Source organism: Aptenodytes patagonicus, chromosome 1 (assembly GCF_965638725.1).
Source record: "Aptenodytes patagonicus chromosome 1, bAptPat1.pri.cur, whole genome shotgun sequence".
In the NCBI taxonomy this organism is placed as follows: domain Eukaryota; kingdom Metazoa; phylum Chordata; class Aves; order Sphenisciformes; family Spheniscidae; genus Aptenodytes; species Aptenodytes patagonicus.
Window position 1 is genome coordinate 142,151,389 of NC_134949.1, and position 21,031 is coordinate 142,172,419.

A 21,031-nucleotide genomic window follows, 5' to 3' on the forward strand; every position below is an offset into this window, starting at 1 on the left:
TACAAAGAAGATGGAGACTCCCTTTTTCAAGGAGTCACATGGAAAAGACGAGGGGTAATGGGTATAAGTTACTCCTGAGGAGGTTGCAATTGGACACAAGAGGAAAATGTTTCACAATGAGAACAATCAGCCATTGGAATAATCTCCCCAGAGAAGTGGTGGATTCCCCAACGTTTGGACGCTTTTAAGATTCAGCTGGTCAGGATGCTGGGCCATCTAGTCTAGACCGTGCTTTTGCCAAGAAAGGTTGGACCAGATGATCCTTTTGGTCCCTTCCAACCTGGTATTCTATGATTTAGTTCTATGGCTTCTCTTTTCCTTGATTGTCCATGACAGCAAGTAGTGCCGTCACTGTGTTCCACACAGCTACAGTGGTATTACCAGCAACAGCTGCCATGTTCTATGCTCAAATTCAGCCTTTGGTACAAAAAATTGTGGGTCCCTGTAGCAGACTTCTGTCCCCAGCCTCTGCCTGGACTGTCTGAGACTCTGTAATAGAGTCACTCCAGGAATTGTTTAACCAGTAGCTATGGAATAGTAAAAGTCAGGTTAGAAAGTTAAGGGCAGTACATCTGATTAGTGTAAAGTAAAATATATACTCCAGTCGTTTGTTAGGTAATTTTGAGAATGGAATTTAAATTGGTATTACTGTTTTGATTGTTAACATTAGGATCTGCGGGTTTATGACCTACTCTGTGCTACAAAATGGAGACTGATGCACACTAAACTGTAATCCGACGACACATTCATCCATCATAAAGCTTCTGCTAGAGACCCATTTAATTTCCAAATAGAAGAATTTGTTATCTATCTCCAGAGAAATTAATTTTTCTTAAGTGTTATTGTGTGCAGTGAGCTATCAAAGAGCATTCTATGGCAAGCAAGTGAGGAAGCAGCTGTCTCTAGCAGGCAGCTATGGCACTAATGAATAAAAATTTTCCATGGGCAATACAGAAGTAGAAGAAATTATCTTTGTGGCACAAGAGAGTCAAGAAATATGGGTTCGATTCATTGTCCTGCCAGAGTTTTGCTGTGTAACCTACAGTGGGAGACATTGGTTTTCCAGCATAGATTTTTGTTTTCTGTCTAAACCAAAATTAACAGTGTAATTTGCATCAAGTTCATGCTTAAAAGCATGTTACCTAGTTGTGGGCAGTCTGGTGTCCCAGTGAGTTTGTGTCAATGGGATGCAAGTGACCTGCGTAGTCACAGCCTTAGTGCTGTAGCCTGTCCTCCATAGTGCTTGGCCCTCAGTAGGCAGCGTTAGTTCTTTTAATTCAGACCTTCTGGTTAAAATGGCCTGACACCAAATAAATCTGACTCTTCCAAAAACACATATGGACTCTAATGTATGTTTCCTCATGAATTCTGGCGGTGCAGCACATTTTGGGGGTGTGCCCTTAAAGCAAAATCACAGAAAGTGAAATGTCTCTCTGGAATAGATTTCAAATAACCCTTCAAGCACTCCGGCCCTTCAACTACCAACACAAAACTGTGGATGGTGTTTGAAATGACAGGACAAAAGCTTTCTGTGTCCCTGTCATACAAACAGATGGCAGAATTGAAGTTTCTGATTATACTGTTTAAAATATCTGTTTTCTGTGAATGAGGTACAGGGGATAATTCATTTAGTAAGGCTGACAGACAGTCAGTTGGCTGCTCTGTACAGTACTTTCCAGTGTAAAAATAAACTGCAGATGTTTGACACAGATATGTCAGGATACTTAACTTTGGGTTAGGGTTTGCAGATGTCATGTGTTTTGTGTTATCTCTCTCTTAGGGGAAGGAGGGAAGAGGTACACAGCACCAAACACTGAGAAGCGTCCTGTATGTGACTAATGCATCCTGACCTGTGGACACTCTGTCCCTTTTGATGTTTGGGGGGGGGAAAAAAAGTGCTCTTATTAGTAGTGAACTGTTTCCGTGATGCACTTTTGAGAACCATCAGTTGTTATTGGTAGGTGAAGGAGTTCAACAACTGCCAGATGATTTTCTTCATCTTGTAGAAATGTCCCCATAAGAGGGGAGCCTTGTATAGCACTTTACTGTTTTCACTGCATAGAACGTTGTTATCCATCAGAGCAGCACCCAGGAAGTAGAGGTACGTTTGGGCATGCAAAATCAAGTTCTTGCTTCCTGATTGGGCTTATCAAAAAGGATTTTTGATGGCAAATTGGTCCAAACATTTCACCTCTCTGAACTGTTTTAAATCCTCTTTAAAAGATGTGATGCAGGGATTTATGTTGGGTGCTGTTTTGTGTTGTCTTTAAAGCAATAGCAGTAAGGCTGTCAGTTTTGAACTTTGCTTGTCTTGAGAAATGGATGTGGTTGGCTAGTTTATCTAAACAGTGCTTACAGCTGTGTTTCATTGGATGCACTTGATGGCAGACACTTACATGACAGACCGATTTGTTAATTTTCATAGAGTAGTAACTGATTACATTTTCTTTTGGCTATGGTTCAGCTAAAGTTGCATTGTTTCCTTATCTCAGCTGCTAAGTCATTACTTTGGAAACTAGCTTTCTCGGGTTGGGTTTGGTTTGGTTGTTTTGGGTTTTTTTTCGGGTTGGGTTTGGTTTGTTTTTTTCTTTTCAGGACATGTGTATGTTGGGGAGAAATGAAGCAATGCTGATTCTTACTTGTTACTACTAATACAGAGGTTTTCTGCAGTTCTAGGATTCAATTCCAGGATGTTCTTCCCTTCTCCCCACTTTTTCCAGCCTGGCTTTATCATTCTGCTTAGTAGGAATCTGTCATTATGTATAATGAGCACAGCAGGGTAAGTAATATGCAATTTGTTTTGTAAGTTGCAGAAGTTGGCTGTACCTTGGAATGTGTGGATCTCGGACCTCTAGACCCAGCACAAATTTGAATATGTAATATTTTAAAAGTTAAAATAAAATGTGATTGGTTGATAGCTGAATAATTTACACCTCTTGTGGTTTATTTGTCTAGGGAGACAGCAGCAGCTGGAAGCTGAGCACCAGTACGTGGAGGCTGATCAAGACCTTCACAAAAGGATGGGGCGTTCTGTGCAGCCACCTGCAGAAAGACCTGGGGAGAGGCGAATGGCAGAAATGAAGAAACTGTATGGTGCTGAAGCTGCCAAAATCCAGGCGATGGAGGCTGCCATGCAGCTTATCTTTGATAGAAACTGTGACAAAAAGCAGCCCAAATACTGGCCCATTATTCCCCTTAAGCTGTGAGTACCTGGACTGTGCTCTGACTTGGCACAGAGCTGTAGGGATGGGTGCCTCAGTCAGGTTGTGCTGCTGAAAGAACTGCAAATTTTGGTTTTGGTTGGGCTTTGGGGCAGAGGCTGGCAACGGCAGCATGTTTCTTTGCCCTGTGTTCCTTTTACACTGTCAGCGATGCTCACAGCCCATTCTACTTACATACAGTTGTCAAGTAGTAATAGGAGGGACAGTAATATCAAACCTGTCTAAAGCCATAGTTTCACTCATTTGATACCCACTTTCCTTGACCATGCTTGCAAGAAACATGTCTGTATGTTTCTTGCAGACAGAAACACTGTCTATACTCAGTGACCTGGGAAAACTTAAAGCGATGCAAAAAAGAAAAAGACTATACGAATTGTCTGCTCTTACCATTTAGGAAATTGAGTAGTCCCATTTTTCAGTCTTATTTAACATAGTAGCATTTGGATCCTGTTTAACACAGCACAGCTTGAAGCGTTTGTCTGCTAATCTTAGATTTTTTTTTTTTTTTTTTTTGAGAGCTGGGAGCCCACTGGCCAAGATACAACATATCAAATTACTGTAGTTCAGCCATTTGAATTCTTTTTCAAAGATTTATAATAAAGCAGGAAGTTTTTCTTCCAGACTGATACTTGTCTGGCAGGAGTTCGACTCTAAAGCAAAATTACATAGAAAAATGCTTCAATGAAGGGGGTGGGGGGAGTGGGGGAGAAGCCTGATGTGGTCCTGTCTGTTAGAGATCTGTTTAGCAGAAGAGAAACTTAAGAGGACAAAGCACTCTTGGGGCCAATGCCTACAGTGATTTTTGCCATTCTAATAAAAAGCATCTAATTGGTTTGAAGCTTTAAAGAAGATGTATTAGTTTGATAGTCTAAGGGTACATCTGTATGCTGTATGTGGAGGTGTGGAAGCCATGTAGCCCTGAGGGCTATGTTTATTTTAGGTGCAGCTTTCCAATGCCCACCTGCATATTGCATGCATAAAGCTTAAACGTAGGCAAGTTAGATGTGCCTCTGCATGTACTCATCCATCTGCACAGGCTGTTTGGCTCCACTTCTGTCACTCTTTACTTTTGGTCAGTTGTGCTTGCCCCACTAAGAGCTGACCAGGTGGAGTGAGGCACACAAGTGGTCTGTGTAAGAGAGGCAGAATTGGCCCCTCAATACTGGTGACTCCTTAGAAAATGATACCCTGAACACTTCCAGGGATTTTCTGTGAAGCACTGCTGGTATGTATCGTTGTGTGCTGAATGGCCATAGTTTGTATTAAGCAGCATTTCCATGCCAGGGCAAAGGAACCTTATGCTGTTTTAATTGTGACAAACACTCATGTGCCTTTCTGGCAACAGAGGAAGGTCACAACTAAAATTCTAACTTCAGTTCATGCCCACTATGTTTGGTGTATCTCTGTAGTATGTGTAGTTTGTAATACACACCAGCAGTTGCTGTGCCCTCTGCAGCAGCCAGCTGCACCAAAGCAAGTCTGTGGTGCAGTTTGGAGTATCTTTGGTTTTACTAGTAGTTACTATGTTTTTTCAAAGCAGCATTTTCATTTCAATTCCACCTCCTTCACTTTAGATGTGATGAAATGGAGTTAAATTGAACACTGACATTAAAAGCCCCCAGTCTCCAAGACTTATTACTGGTGTGATTAATCTGAAAAACTTGTGTGAGACAGGAGAGGGAAAACTATTTGTCTTCACTCTTGGTTTTGGCGGGTTTTGTCAGAAACTCTGTTTTGTTTGGGTTTCCTTTTGTTGACCAAATAAATTCTCTTCATAACACCTCGTAAGTTTTTTTTTTTTTATAAATTTTCTTTTAGCTGCTGCATTGTTTAAGGAAGGTTGAACTTAAAGCAAGGACAGTTTTAACATATTGAGAAGCACAAAGAGTGTTGACAGGACTTTCACAGGAATGCCAGTCAATACCACACACACATGGTATGGTACAAAATGAATGGGAGGGCTGTTGCATCTGCTGGGGGAAAACCCTGTCCCAGATAAATGTGCGTTGATCTCTCTTCCTATTTGAAATGTTTCCAGTGTGGTGATGGTGTCTCCGCTGTGCAGTTCTGTACAGAAGAAAGAAAGGATGGGTAGGACTGGGCTGTTCTTTTCAACCCAATTCCCGGTTCTTGCTGTGGTTGTTTCTGCATCCAACTGGTTCTGCTAGCAGAAGCAGAAATTCTGGTCTCCAGAAGTATTTGTAGAGACCTCATACAAGACAAACATTGAATTCCGTTCCGACTTCAGATAAAACATAGAAGAAATTTCCTTGCCCTTGGTTCTTTTAACTATTTCTAAGAGGGTTTAATATGCTTCATGAGGTTGGAAGTAGAAAGAACCGGATGAAATGATCCCTAGGAACTATGTATTAAGGCCTGAAAGGGAGGAGTACACTACTACAGACTTAGAGTTTCTGCCAAATAGTCTCTTTACTGCTCCTGAATTTCAGGGGATGGGCTGTTGCTGGTAGTTGGCCAGATGTCCCATTTTGCTGGTAGTTCAGTGGACCTTAGAGATTTTGTGTTGCAGTTCTTTTACTCCATCTCCCGTGTCATTTTACATTTCTAATATCTCACATAAAAACATGTGATCATGGAAGCAATGCAACTGCAACTCAAAAATGCCTGTTCAGTCAGAATGTCTGTAACATTCACCTTTCATGCACATATGTATTATGCTGCAATCCTCAATCATGGGACCACGTACACTTTTTCTTCCCCCAAATACAATGTTATGCCTGTGATGCTGCAGACTTAATTCTTCCTTGTCCAGAATGTCGTACCATCGCTTTCAGTTACGCCAACCGCTTGTACAGTCCTGCCCAAAGGGAATTCTTCACTTGCTGGTGGTGCTGTTTCTCATGAGCTTTCACCAGCTCCAGTAGAAGGAATTACACCCTGAAGTTGCAAGTACAAGTTATTATACAAACAGTTAGTCTTAGTTTCAGAAACTGGTTTCCTCATTTGCTACATGGAAATATGCAAACCAGCCTCATCTTCAGAAGAAGAGTTGAAGGTTGAAGACACTTTGAAGATTGGAGAAAAGTGATAGGTCTCTTCTATTGAAAGCATTCTTAAAAGAAGTTGAAGAAACCTTTCTGGCACGGTATAAATTTAACATACAAATGAAGCAATGACCTCTGTTTCCTACTGAAAGAAAAAGTGTTTACACTTACGCATTGATGACATTGTCAAGAATACTCGTCCCTTTAGAATTATTTCCCCATAAAGCAGCTGACAGTTTAGTATGCCTATGTATACAGGCAAACTGCGAAGAGATTAAACAATTTTGATGAGCATAACTTTTCTTTTAATCAACCTTATTGGTAAGTATTCCATCATTTTTGATGGCTGTCTTGTATAATGGCTAGCTGCAAACATCTCATACTTAGAAGAAGCTTTAATAAAAAGCAACCTAAATTTCCATAACAGCCTTTGTGAAGGATAAACACATATATAATCCATATGGATTTGTTCACTCGTGTCTTTTCTTTGCAAAAGCTTCTCTCTCAGTCATTACATGAAATATATTTCAAATATTGACATCTTCATCTATTGTTGCATTAATAGGGGTCCAACTCTTTGAATAGAAATTGAGAAAAGCAAGACACTGTGATTCAGCTGCTTAAATTTGGATTTTTAAGTATGATTTTTGGCATGATGGTCTGAATATTTTGGCTGAAAGAATTACAGAGGGGCCAAGACTATTGCCCAAAATGTGAAATACAGTCTGTCAAAAGGAAACATCCAGAACCCTGTTTTCCTTCTGGTTTCTTAAAAGAGTAAGTTACTAGGAAGTATACTATTTGATAAATAATACGTTCATGCTGCAGCAAAATTCTGTCTTCATGTTTGTGTGCTAATTCATCAACTGTCTACCCTGTCTAACTTGCTGTGTTGTCTCCTGTGGTCCTGCCTAGATAGTCCAAAGGAAAGAAATTCTCATAGGCTTTCTCCTAGGTAGCAACCTGTGAGGGAGTCTTAGCCGCTCCTGAAGGGCGGTTATAGCTAGAGTGTGAAGTTCAAGGCCTCACATCCCTTCGTATATTCTTACATAGCTGGAATTGCTGAGCTGGCACGCAGAGGCATGTGCAGTGGAGCTCTGGGTAGATGATAGACCATGACATTGCTATTTGGGTATTCTCTTGGAGACCTGGCTGTTGTAGCAGAAGAACTGCTTGGACTCAGTCCATTCTTTGAAGTAGGTGGGCGCACATGCATCAGCCTCAACTATTAATTTCGGCAGGGCAGGAGCAGCGCAGAAGTCTTGCTTGACCAAAAGTGGAGAAAGACTTGCTCGTCTTGAGCTTTGAGTGTGTAATCGAGATTGTCTGTGGATGGATTCTATCACTGACACAGTCACAGAAGCATTTTTTCCCCTTGAATCATGAATCATTTTCTTCTAAGAAAGCGAGCAAACAGAGTAAGTGAGAACATACATAGTTTTTGAAAAGAAAATACTTTTCAGCCTGATGATGCCAATACCACTGCTGGTTTCCTAAACTACACTGAGATCTTTTGCCTACAAAGCCTTTTGAAAAGCCAAAATACACAAAACTGCTATCCCACTGACTGTTGTTTACAGCCATCCCAAAGAAATACCTTTGTGGGGAGGAAGGGGTAAGAAAAGTGGAAAGGATTGGTAGGGATTTTTCCCAAATAGAGTTCAGAGTGGTCCTCCTTAATTTTTAGACTTTGTTTTAAATAAAAGCAACAGTTTACCAAAATCTGGGTTCAATAAAGATGGGAGGCAAAAGTCTATCGGGGCTGTTAAAGATTTGGGATGTCCCTAAGCTGCACCTTTCTGGAAGCTGGGAGGGGATGACAAAATACTGATTTATTCATGGACTTTTCTTATACTGTCCTCTAGACAACTGCCACTGGGTGATGGCATAGGAAGCCAGCTAGACCTCTGATCTGTTTGTAGCGATTTTTAGAATCTTTCCACATGCTTATACTGAAGATCAAAATTGAAATATCAGTCCTGCGGTTCAGCTTTCGTCTATCCTGTGCATCCTTTTTCTAGGTGCAGAAATCACCCCCGTGGCTCAACTCCACCAAAGTTTACTGCTATTGAGGTCTGCCAGCAGCTCTTAATTGTGTGATCACTCCCTAGCAGCAAGTCAAAAAGAGGTCAAGTTGGAAGAGCCCTACTGCTAAGCTGTTAAACGTAACCCAGTTTATTTGTAGTGAAAAGGATTAAGGGAACCGCTCACTTGTGCAATTGGATGAGCAGATCAATCTATGGAGGTGGCAGACTCCACAGGCATGAGCATTCATAAGGCAATGTTGCCACTGCTGGAAGAGAACGTGTGAGCACATTTTTGTCGTGCTCAGAGCCTTCAAGGATTTTTCCTGCTTTAGTATAAAAACAATCCCTTTGCATTTCTTTCATCAGGCATGTTAGCCAGCTTTCACTATTCTGAAACATTTTAAAAAGCATGTGCTTATTTTCCTTGCTGAACATATAAGATAATGTTCTTTTTGAGCAAACCCATGGAAGTGTTTAGCCCCAGATTTCTAATTATTTTCTTCATTGCTATTTTCTGTGTAAAAGTTAGTGTCCAAGTTTGCAGTTTTGCAGACACTATGCCAAGGAGCATACTTGCAAAATTGAGGTTCATACCCTTTGCTTTGGTGTGAGCTGTAACAGGAATCAGAGGCCCAAGATTCAGTCAGCCCTTTTGGTCTAGACATGTACAAGCATCCAGCAAGAAACAGTCCATGCCTTGTATGTCATTAACTTTGGTTCTTACACAGCTAAGTCTTATTCCCATCCTTTGCACTGGACAGGAAAAGATCTCCTGGTTCATCATGTCTAGTTTTTGCTACCTCTGGCAAACACATCGTCTAATCCATTTTAGAAGCTAATTAGGCTCCACTTTAAAGCAAATTCCATTTCCTGTCACCCCCACTTCTGCTAGTTAAGACTGCGTGGCTCGCTTCTTACTTGCAAAGCATAATAAAATACGAAGACTGCCACAAGTTTAAGTTGTCCTTTGTCAGAGAGCTCCAAAAATCTAAATGCAGGTACAGATTATGTATCTTGCCGGGCAGGGGGGGTATTAATTATGGTACTGTCATATCCTCCCCCGGCGCAGAAGGAAAGTAGTTACTGTTGTGACAGAAGTAAATGCTTGAAGTATGTTTTTACTTAAGAAATAATTCATCAAAGGCCACACTTCTGGTCTGTAACATATTCCATGAAGTGGTTGAGTAATAACCAAAGGCTGCCATCCCACTATCCTCCCTTCATGCAAAGTGGTGAAGCTGAGCTAAAACTTCAGCCGGTTATGCTGCAATGCACTCGAAACACAAAAGTTTGGTGAGTTGCTCCAAACAGAATAATCCTTACATGACTGCAGAATATAAATCTGAAATGGACTGTAAACCAAAACCAATGAAAGAAATAAGAGGCATTACATAATTACTACATCTGGGAAGGTAGTAATATTCATGACTTTTTAAGAATTTTCTATATATCCATTGATGAATTTAGGATTTCCAGTAATGCCAGATCACCCTGCGCTAGAGACGAGAAAGTATTTGTTATACTGAGTCTTCCTGAGCGTAACACGATGTTTTCATTTGTACTGCTCTGCCACAGAGCTGTGTCTCGGCAGTGCCACGGCTGGTTTGTGGTCCTGTTTTGGTGTTACCGCCCTCGATGTTGCAGAGGCACACATGAATTCCTTCCTTGGCACCTCCTCTGAGAAGCCCTGCAGCTGAGCAGCACTCACGGTGGCTGTTTTTATCATTATATATCGGTTCTCTGGTCTTCATTACGGTATCTTTTTTTGCTGGCCATTGAACTCAGAACCTGCAAGCTGTTCTGCCCATTTTGAGGCTTGCTCTGGAAAGCCATGATGCTGAGTGAGCGATGTGTGTGACATGACTGGGTGCCATGGCAACAGGCCATGATATCATAAATGCCAGATGATGAATTCATTTCAGGAACACACCAGAAAGAACAGCTGCATTGTGCTAGAGAAAGTCCTTACTCCAGAACTGCTCTCCTCTACCAGCAAAGAAAATAGAGATTACTGACAAAATAAATGCCCAGTGCTACCTCCTTTGCTTGTTCTATTGATCAGATCCCTCTTCAGGTCATCTACAGCTCCAGTGTGAGAGCATAAGCATGTATCTCTGGAGTGCAAAAGTGCTTCTGTAGAGTACTTTTAGAGAGATGAGTTATTTGCCCTTCACAAGTGTGTTTTACTATGCAGACCTGCTCGAGGAAGATGTCCTATACTTTCCCTGTCAACAGCAGTTAAATCTTGTTTGGAAGGGGAAAAAGAGCTGCTTTACTGTAGTCTCTTCCCTTCAATAGCTCTTTTAGTCTAGCAGTGTTTCTTGCATTACTCGAGTCTCACAAAATGAAATCTGTTTCTACAGCACGGCTATGGCTAAAGCTTTTTTGTGGTAAATACATTGATAATAATTAACTGCACTAGTGGCTTGTGTTACATTGTGGAATCTGTCATTCCAGGCACAGCCTGCAGTGTGATAGTCCCCATCAGTGTAACAGAGTTGTTCAGTCCAAGAAGATACTACATCCGACTGGAATAAAACATACCAACAGTTTATATTGTTGAAACTTTAAAATACCATATTAAAACCCAGTAATTGAACAATTTTGTGTAGCTGGTTTAACTTCCTTCATGCCAGGCTTTTGAAGCATGAAATGATGTAAAACCACTATAATGTTAGAGAACATACAACAGAAGCTCAGGTATAATGCAGATTATTTTTTTCTAATAGGGTGCCCAAAATTATAATTATGGCAAAAAAGTGTCAAAAAAAATTGTGTTGGGTTTGTTGATTTTCCAATATTATTTTCATTCCTGGTTTCCAGCAACCTTTAAAGTCTTGAACGGCTTAGCAGTCGCACTTTGCAGGGCTTGAAATAACATCTGAATGCATACTGAATGTAGGAAAAACACCTACACTGCCTCTCCCACTGCTGCCATCCCCACGAAGCTACCTGGAATTAAAGGGATATGCACTGTGATGCATTTTTATGGCAACGTCCGTCATACTTCAAATCTCCAAGGATCCAGCTGAGCAGTTTCCAGAGTTTTTCCCACCTCAGTCGTTTTCAGTCCACCTATGCTCTCTTCTTGCTCCCTCATCTTCTTCTTCAGAAAGGCTCCTACCTACCTTGTATCCCTCCACCCCAACACACGCTCTTCCACAGCCTGATTCGTTCTCACATCTCTCAGCTCCTACATTCCTGTCTGCCTCCCACAGGTAGGGCACAAAATGCTGCCCGGACGCTCAGTAGCCAGCAGAGCAAATAAGGAGAGTCTAGATAATCGGAAAAAGGTCAGTGCCTCTGGCACCATAAATGCTGAAAGCAGAAAGTGCCGAGACCCTTCCCACAGCGTTGTCCCTGACCTGTCGGTGGCTGAGAGAAGATCACTCTCTCCTCTTTTCCTAATTAAACCACAAAACTTCCTCCCTGCTGTGCAACGGAAGGGTGTCGCTGCTGGTTCATCTCTCCCCACTCCGGGTAGACTCCAGTCAATCACCCAGAGTAAATATCCCCACTTGTCTTAACTACTGACCAAAGCCTTTCTAAAGTCACAGGACAGTGAAACCACCACTATCCTGTTGAGCACCAGGGGAAGCTTTTGTAAGACTTTCCCCTAGTGGGAGGAACAATTACTGGATACAGAGCCCGGACTTCACAATGCATCTGTTTAATTTATAGTGTGTCTCAACAGTACATCTCTGTCAACTCCATCTCTCCAACGGCAAGGCGTAACTGTAATTTAGGAGCTCGGCCAATTGAAAGAGCAACCGGGCAACCATGATCTATTCCCACCCAGCAGATGAGGACATTGCTAAGACGTTTCTCAATTTAAGAATTATTTTATCTCTTTTTTCTCTCTTCTCAGCCCTCTTTGCCAGCTGGCATCCCATTTTCTACTTTTCCAGCGGGCATTGCTTCAGCTCAGCATGATCCTTCGGAGGGGGAGCAGTAGCCTATTTAGAGCTTAAAACATACAGAGATTTACTGGCTGGAACCCCAGAGAACAACCTAGCAAGAAGCTGATGAGGGCACTTGGCCAGATCATTTCCAAAACACTACTGTTAAAAGAACCTGATACGCATGTTAAGTAAACATCAAATACGCAAAACCCAGCACATGTAACATGCAGATAATAGCATAAGGTAATGGGCCCTAACTCCAAATAAATAATAGCACACTCATAACCACAGGCAGTTCCAGTATTTTCTGTTCACTTTCAGTGTCCTCTGAATGGTTCATATCTATAATACAATAAGACTCCCACAGGCTCCGGCAGAACTAGGATTTAGTGATAAACCCTAGCTAAAATGAGGAGAAGAAATTTCTCTTGCACACCAACAGGCAAAAACTCTAGAATACATGTGATCCAGGAAGCGATTATATAAAGGCGTTGATAATTTCATTTGCATATAAAATAATAACAACAACAGAAGCTAAATTATCCCATATATACAGAAGCCCTGGGTGTTCAGGATTGGCTACTCATTATTCTCCTGTCATATAAAGCAATTCAGTCTGCAGCTGCATTTCTCTCTTACAAATCCAATTCAATCAAGAGAACCGAAACATCATTAGCAAACCCACTGATTTATCCACCAGTAAAGTGCTGATACAGGCTTCTGTTCCTGCTGCTAATAAATTCTCTACATAGCAGTGTTTGCTCTCTCTAGGGATCTCCCATTATTCTAATGGCTACAGGTTTCTAACTTTACCACTGGAATTTTTAAGCCTGAAAATCTGTAATAGTAGGGTCCAAAGCCTGGGGGAGTCATAGGAAAAAAAGGAGGACACAAGCCCAGAACACGTACCCAGTTGCTACAGAGATGCGGCTACATGGAACTGCAGGTGAAGCAGCAGCTGATGCCTTAAAAACTGCTGTAATAAGACCTTTTTTTTCCTTTCTGAAGTTTGACCATTGTCTCCTGTTTGGCTCATCACTTCCTCTCCCTATTTCCCTCAGCGGGCTTACCTCCAGAGCCTTGCCTCCCTCTCTGTACCTTTCCCTGGCTCCTGCTTGGTTTGTTGCCTTAATTGCCAGCCTGCCGGGCTCAGGAGCTCTGCTCCAGCCCCTCTTCTGCAGAAATGCAGCAGCTCTGAAAACCCCTGCTAGGTGTTGTCTCCTGTTCCTCCTGCACATCACCTACCACCAGGGTTCTGGGCGGTCACCTCCGAGCTCGTGACAGCATCATCCCGTTGCTGCTTTCATATGCATGAGCCTTACACACTATTTCAAGGCCTGGACACCCACTTCTGGGTCTTTTTCAAGGTAGGCTCCAAACAGGGAAGGCCCAAGGGCTGCTAGAAGTGCCGTTGCCCCTTGGGAATAATTTCCCAAGCTGCAGTTTACGTAACTTCTTTAACAGTCCTGGGTCATTTTGTCTGCCAGGTTCATGTGATGTTTGATTTGCCTGTGGCCCTTTCATCTTTTAAACACAAAGAAGTTATTTCCTTGGAATATGGGAGGCCAGAATTAACGTTCTGGGCTCTCTGGCAGCTAAGAAACACTCGAGTTTGGCCCGAACTTAATTTACAAAAAAAAAAGTACAAAAAGTAGAATCCAAATACACCTATGTCAGTAGCCCATGTTTAATATAGCTTTAATAAAAAAGTTTTATTACATTCCTTTTTTGGAATGGTATTATTTTTCTACTTGCTGAACATGATATCCAAGATAACAAGAATCAGGTAACAAGAGTCTTAAAGATATCTTTATTTTAAAAATACAGGCTCTCCAATCTATCTTATGTATGCTATAAATGAAAGATAAAATGATTACTAATGTAAGATACTTGACACTTTCATTTTTTCACTTTTTCATCTCTTCTAATTGGAGAATGGATCTATATGGGTGACTAGTGTGTTCTGCTTTTTTATTTTGAATCATATGCTCATGCATTTGCAAAAATTCAGTGTCTGGACTGAAAAGAGGAGGAAAATGCCTATGTTTTGAATAGCTGCTTGGAATTTTTTTTTTTTAATGTTTATTAGTCTAGGGAATGAGATGTCAAACTGATTATCCAAAACCATGATTTAATATCAAACTTCATCTCATTGTTATTTTTCAAGTTCCTCAGTTGCATTCTCATCCTGGTTGGACTTTTCTGGAGGGCTGTCACTCATCTGACCAGAGTGGCTTGTGCTTTTTTATTTCTGAATGTCACATTTCTGGCAGGTCTAATGTGTTCGGCTTTCTGTGGAGTCAGAAGGAGGCGAAGCATGTTTCCATGATGCCAGCAGACCTGAAGCCATACCCTCCTTCCAAAACCACACCTCACAGAGCTGATGGAGGACGTTGTGTCTTAGTCCCATTTCTATTACCTACCAATGAAGAACCTGCAGTGTCGCACCAGCCGCCATAGCTCAAACAGCGCAGGACGCCCATCCTCTGCAGCCTGTTTGCACTATGCTGCTGCACCCGTTGGGCACGCCGAGCAAATGACACTGCTGCTGAGTTAGTGAGTCGTTGCCATCTTTTCTCCAACACATTACATTTTTTGCTACAAACCGCAATTCTGAGTATAGCCATTTGCTAGAACTGGACTGTGCAAAGCATGAAAAGCAGTACAGAAGCAATAAAGCATAGTGTGTGCAGGGGGGAAAAACCCCAACACAGAACCCAAACCAGCATTTTGAAATGTGTATTGGTGGAAGACTAAAGCTGGGTAGCCCATTATGAGAGAATTTAACTCAGCTTTATGATACAGTTTAAGTCTTAGGCACCATTCATGTTTACAGAGCAGAATTAAAACCCTCTGTAGTAAGTTACGAGCTTGTGTCTATTGAGAGAGGCAAAAAAATTAGAACTAAAATGAAATCAGCTGGCTGTTACTCAGCCTCTACTGCCCAACTGGATCAGGAAAAGTGTTAAAACGAATCCTGCAATTTTCCTTTCCAGCTCTTTGAGTTTGATTTTCAGTTTGCAAAAAAAGGCACCTGAGAATGTTCTTAAACGCTGTCTGTGCCTCCCATCAAAGGAGATTTCTACTTTGGAAAAAGACAGCGAGCCTTGTCTCAAAACGTACTTTTGCCAGGAATTCTGTCCTGATTAGGCTGCCCTGGAGCACTTTCTTGGGTGGGTGCCATACTGAAGTTATTGGATGGCAGCCATGTGTTCAACACTCTTAAAATAAAATCTATTCCCTTAATTTGCAACTCAACATAAAACTTAGGTTAAGTCTATTGATACCACTGGAGGGTGGGGCTAACATACATATGTATGCCATTATTTTCAGGATATTGCAATGAGTACATATATGCTCCCACAGAAGTTGCTCTGAGGTTGAATACTAACGTTCCTTCGGTATGCATTTTGCCCCTGTCTGGTTTCTTCATCTGCAAATTATTCCACATTCAAATCTCCCCACTGGCACTAATGAAAATATTGGATAAGCCATATATTTGAGTCAGCTCCTCCTAAAGACACTAGGCTGGCCTCTCCAGCCCACACGATCCTACCCCACAACAGGAACTTAGCAAAGCACTTCAGTAAATGTTTATATCCGAGCCTGCTAGACTGGACCCATCATCTCTGACCAAACTCAAGTGCATTTTTGAGCCTAAATGTTTTAGAATGAGGCATGTTGAAGAACGCCTTCACCAGGATCACTTTATCGTGACTCGCACAGCAGGAGGTAAGACTTTTCTCCCCCTCACTTGGAGAAAGGGTTGTCAGCATTTCCCATCCACATTTCACAGATCCATCGAGGAGGATGAAACGAGGTGGGCTGCACATGGAAGGAAAGGTCATACCGACTTGTATTTTTCCTGTATAACGGGCATCCATTTTCAGAGATACTTTCAGATTTTCAGTTTACTCTCTCACTCACAAGCTTTCCGCTCTGTATAATGCTTTACTGAAAGCATCCATGCTCTTTCAGACCTCATATTATCTCCTACATGGTTCCCTACCAGGTGTGGGTTACCTACGTGGCATGCAGAGAGAAAAAGGCACAGAAGGAAGTGCGTGTATCCAGAATAAAAACAGCTAATACCATTCTCTTCCCTCTGGTCTCCCCCCAGACCCGGATCTCTCATGGACACTCACAGAATATCCACGCGCATAAGTACAAAGTACTGTGCTTAGGGTAAGGTCTCCCATGTAGAGCTAAGTGAAAGATGGTTCTTTCGTTGCCAGAGGTCCTAATCTAAACATCAATCCTTCATTTTCAGTGATATCTTCTAATTATTTTGTTTGTACCTTTAAAATCACAAGGTGACATTGGTTATTCCACAAGTGACTTGGCGTATATGAAACAGTGAGTTTCATATACATATGAGTCTATCTTTTAACTCTGAAGATGTATTTAGTACTCCGTAATTAACACCAAAATGGTAATCACTAATTTTCAGATAAAATTAACTATGGTTCATTGGGAAAAATTATGCGTTCTGTTGAATATATAATCGTATCTATTCTAAAGCAATCACTGCTCATATTTACATATTGAGAAACGGTTGCTGGAAATATGACCTACTTGGTAATACGAAACAGTTTTGATTTTGAAGAATATTTATTCCTTACACTGTCGTACCTGAATGTTAAATTCCAGGAGGAATATCTACATGCTGGCTAAACCGTATGAAATTACTTCTCATTTTTTATCTTTTCCTTTCTCTCTTTTCACCCAGACTACACAGCACCAATGACCTGAACAATTTTGTTCAGCATTTTGCTGGACAAACTTTGCAAACGGGTCTTTGCAGTGAGCATTAAGAAGGGGTTTTAGTAGCAGCAGTTGGAGTCTAAAGCAGATCAGCTTCACATGAAAGGTACAAACAACATAGGAGAGCATGAGTCATTCCCCTTAATCTACACCAAGAAGCTGAGTTCAAAACACGAAAAGGTCACCTCTTCTTTGCAGGCAGATGACAGTATAAAGTGATCCAATTGTCATCTTACTTCTCTTTAACATCCATGGCCTCTGTAACACCACTTTGAACAGAAGATCACATGGGAGAGAAAAACCCCAGCATGCCTCGACTGTACGTGGAATCACAGAAGCTCAAGAGAGAGGATGGATGAATCCCCTTGAGAAAGGCCACGGAGAATACTCGCTACAACTAAAATCAGATTTTACCACTTCTGATTCCCTTAAATCTAAAATACACTCGTGTTAACATTCAAAAGGAGGCTGTTTTATGAATCCCTGATTTTATAAGGTTTTGGAGATTTGCAGGATTTTTGCAAAATTGAGCGTAGGAGTGGCACCCTAAACGCTCACTCTAATCCTCTGGAAACTGGCAATGATTGCTACCCACTGGCACTGCCTGTGTAGTAGTCAGGAGAAGTAATATTTACGATTAACCATTAGCTTCACAATTAGCAGGGGGAGCCATGGGAGGGCGGCTTACACACAGCTAACAGTAGAACATGGTGTGAGCTGAGAACCTACCGAAGCAGGCGTCCCACTAGAACATCTTTTTATTAAACTGCTGTCTTTAATGTGACTAAATGTTTAGTCAAAGCTAAAACATTAAGTGGAAACATACTGCCTTTGATTCTGTTTTTAATTGAGAAGTTTTCCATATCTAGGGCAATCTGTCTAGTTAGAATCAAAGAATCATAGAATAGTTTGGGTTGGAAGGGACCTCTAAAGGTCATCTTGTCCAACCCCCCTGCAATGAGCAGGGGCATCTTCAACTCGATCAGGTTGCTCAGAGCCCCGTCCAACCTGACCTTGAATGTTTCCAGGGATGGGACATCCACCACCTCCCTGGGCAACCTCTTCCAGTGCTTCACCACCCTCACAGTAAAAAATGTCTTCCTCCTATCTAGTCTAAATCTACCCCCCTTTAGTTTAAAGCCATTCCCCCTTGTCCTGTCGCAACAGGCCCTGATAAAAAGTTTGTCCCCATCTTTCGTATAAGCCCCCTTCAAGTACTGATAGGCTGCAATAAGGTCTCCCTGAAGCCGCCTCTTCTCTAGGCTGAACAACCCCAACTCTCTCAGCCTTTCTTCAGAGTAGAGGTGTTCCATCCCCCGATCATTTTCGTGGCCCTCCTCTGGACCCGCTCCAACAGGTCCGTGTCTTTCTTATGCTGAGGGCTCCAGAGCTGGACACAGTCCTCCAGGTGGGGTCTCACCACAGCAGAGTAGAGGGGCAGAATCACCTCCCTCGACCTGCTGGCCACGCTTCTTTTCATGCAGCCCAGGGTACGATCGGCCTTCTGGACTGTGAACGCACATTGCTGGCTCATGTCCAGCTTTTCATCCACCAGTACCCCCAAGTCCTTCTCGGCAGGGCTGCTCTCAATCCCTTCATCCCCCAGCCTGTATTGATACAGGGGGTTGCACCGACCCAGGTGCAGGACCTTGCACTTGGCCTTGTTAAACCTCATGAGGTTCACACGGGCCCACTTCTCCAGCTTGTCCAGGTCTCTCTGGATGGCATCCCGTCCCTCTGGCATCTCGACCGCACCACTCAGCTTGGTGTCGTCTGCAAACTTGCTGAGGGTGCACTCGATCCCACTGTCTATGTCACTGATGAAGATATTAAACAATACCGGTCCCAGTATGGACCCCTGCAGGATGCCACTCGTCACCAATCTCCATCTGGACATTGAGCCGTTGACCACTACCCTCTGGATGCGACCATCTAACCAATTCCTCACCCACCAGACAGCCCACCCATCAAATCCATACCTCCCCAGTTTAGAGAGAAGGATGCTGTGGGGGACCGTGTCAAAGGCCTTACAGAGGTCCAGATAGTCAACATCCGTGGCTCTTCCCATGTCCACTGATGCAGTCACTCCATCCTAGAAGGCCACTAGGTTGGTCAGGCAGGACTTGCCCTCGGTGAAGCCACGCTGGCTGTCTCCAATCACCTCCCTGTCCTCCATGTGCCTTAGCATAGCTTCCAGGAGGATCTGTGCCATGATCTTCCCAGGCACAGAGGTGAGACTGACTGGCCTGTAGTTCCCCGGGTCTTCCTTTTTTCCCTTTTTAAAAATGGGGGTTATGTTTCCCCTTTTCCAGTCAGTGGGAACTTCACCGGACTGCCAGGACTTCTCAAATACGATGGATAGTGGCTTAGCAACTTCATCCGCCAGTTCCCTCAGGACCTGTGGACGGATCTCATCGGGTCCCATGGACTTGTGCACCTTCAGGTGCCTTAGATGGTCTTGAACCTGATGTTGTCCCACAGTGGGCGGCTCTTCATTCTCCCAGTCCCCGCCTTTGCCTTTTGTGGCTTGGGTGGTGAGGCTCGAGCCTGAGGAAAGATGGTAGGAGTGGAAAACAGAGACAAGCAACATTTACAGCCTGGTAAATGAAAACAAAAAAAAAATTACATGCAACCAGCCTTCACTTGCTCTCAAAATCTGTCTCACCACTGATTGCTGGAAATGGTAAAATACGGTAAAATACAGCATTTCAGACTGATACCGTGCCCTCAGTTACAACTGATGGGACCCTCCCTTTCCATCTTACCTCTCCTTGACTGATCTTGAGATTGAAATTAGATTTTCTTCTGCAAATCAGATGGCCTCTTAAAAACATCTCCAGAGAAGAACACACTGCTCCAGACTAGGTTAGGAGATACACCAAGCATATTGCTACAGGGAGTGAAGGTGTTTCTTGAAATACCTGGTATCATCACACTAGTATTAGGGTAACACTACAAATAGAAACATGTTTGCAGGTTGTTACCCAAGCTACAGAAAAGGTTTTGAGCAGCCAGCGTAGACAATGAATGGCATTAATCAATGCAGAATTCTAACTTTCACCTTCTCTTTTACAGAGCAAATCTGCAATGGCACCAGGTCGTTTTATAATCCCTTGATGCCGAGATTGTCTGGATCAGTCTGGCTTCCAGCGTAATTTACAGCAGGCCTTTACAGCCCTACCTTACGGCTACCCGCTATAGCAGCCAAGCAGCCATTCAGCTACTGACACTCGCTTAAATGCTGCATGCTCCAGCCTTTCTCCTTTCCGTTAGGTACTAGATAAAAGAGTAAGAGCATGGACCAGAATCCAGTCGTAAGCCTTTCCCAACTCGGGAAGTACCTGTTTCTACAGACATCTTAGTTCTGAAATGAAATCCGTTAGTTTCTATTCCTGGTAGAAATTCCAGCTAAGTATTCCTGCCTTCTTGACCTCATTTGAGTATTGTAATGTAGTTTTGATTAAAGAACGAAAACTTCTGACATCAGCCCTGTCAACTTCTCTCTTCACTTCTCAGAGACTCGGTATCTCTGTGAGTGGAAATCCCCATTGACTGCTGAGCCATAACCAATATTTGGACAGCTGTTCTTTGCTTTACTCTTTGGAGGGGGAAATGACCAACATTTCTGAGGATGGCAGAAAGCTAATAAGGGACAGCGACTCTCTCCTCTCACTGCATACGTGTTAATACGGACAACTCCTTCTGCATTACCATAGGAATGTCTACCCCATACTTCGGTGCAAGTATGTCAACCCAATCGGGACAGCACTGACCGCGTTGACCAACTTCCCTTGAGCAACTAGCCCCGCAGATTTCAACGATGCAAAGTTACCCGTAAGTGCAACCGCAGTCAGAATCAGGGACGTATTTTTCAGCTGATCCTAATATTAATCAAGCAGTATGCTGCAAGAGCTTCACACAACATAAATTTAACTAAATAATTTATTTTAAAAGATAAAATTAATTTGTACCCTCACCAGCACATAGTGCTGCACACAGTGGGGTGCTCTTACCATTTGCCTTCAGCTCCCGCCATATTTCAGTGCTGTTTAGTGCCACTCTAGTTAAGGGTCATGTGCTATTTCCATAATTAATCTCATTTTTCAAAGGTG

General features: G+C 42.6%; 1 protein-coding gene across 2 annotated transcripts in view; it reads left to right on the forward strand.

Moving 5' to 3' along the window:
- GEMIN8 (gem nuclear organelle associated protein 8) overlaps positions 1 to 5,001 on the forward strand; it is a 36,120-nt gene extending 31,119 nt beyond the window's left edge. For both annotated transcript variants that reach the window (XM_076357288.1, XM_076357296.1), the window contains exon 5: positions 2,956 to 5,001. In XM_076357288.1, the coding sequence (XP_076213403.1) occupies positions 2,956 to 3,206 (251 nt within the window). In that variant the 3' untranslated portion in view covers positions 3,207 to 5,001. The remainder of the gene's footprint in view (positions 1 to 2,955) is intronic.
- The last annotated feature ends 16,030 nt before the right edge of the window (positions 5,002 to 21,031 follow it).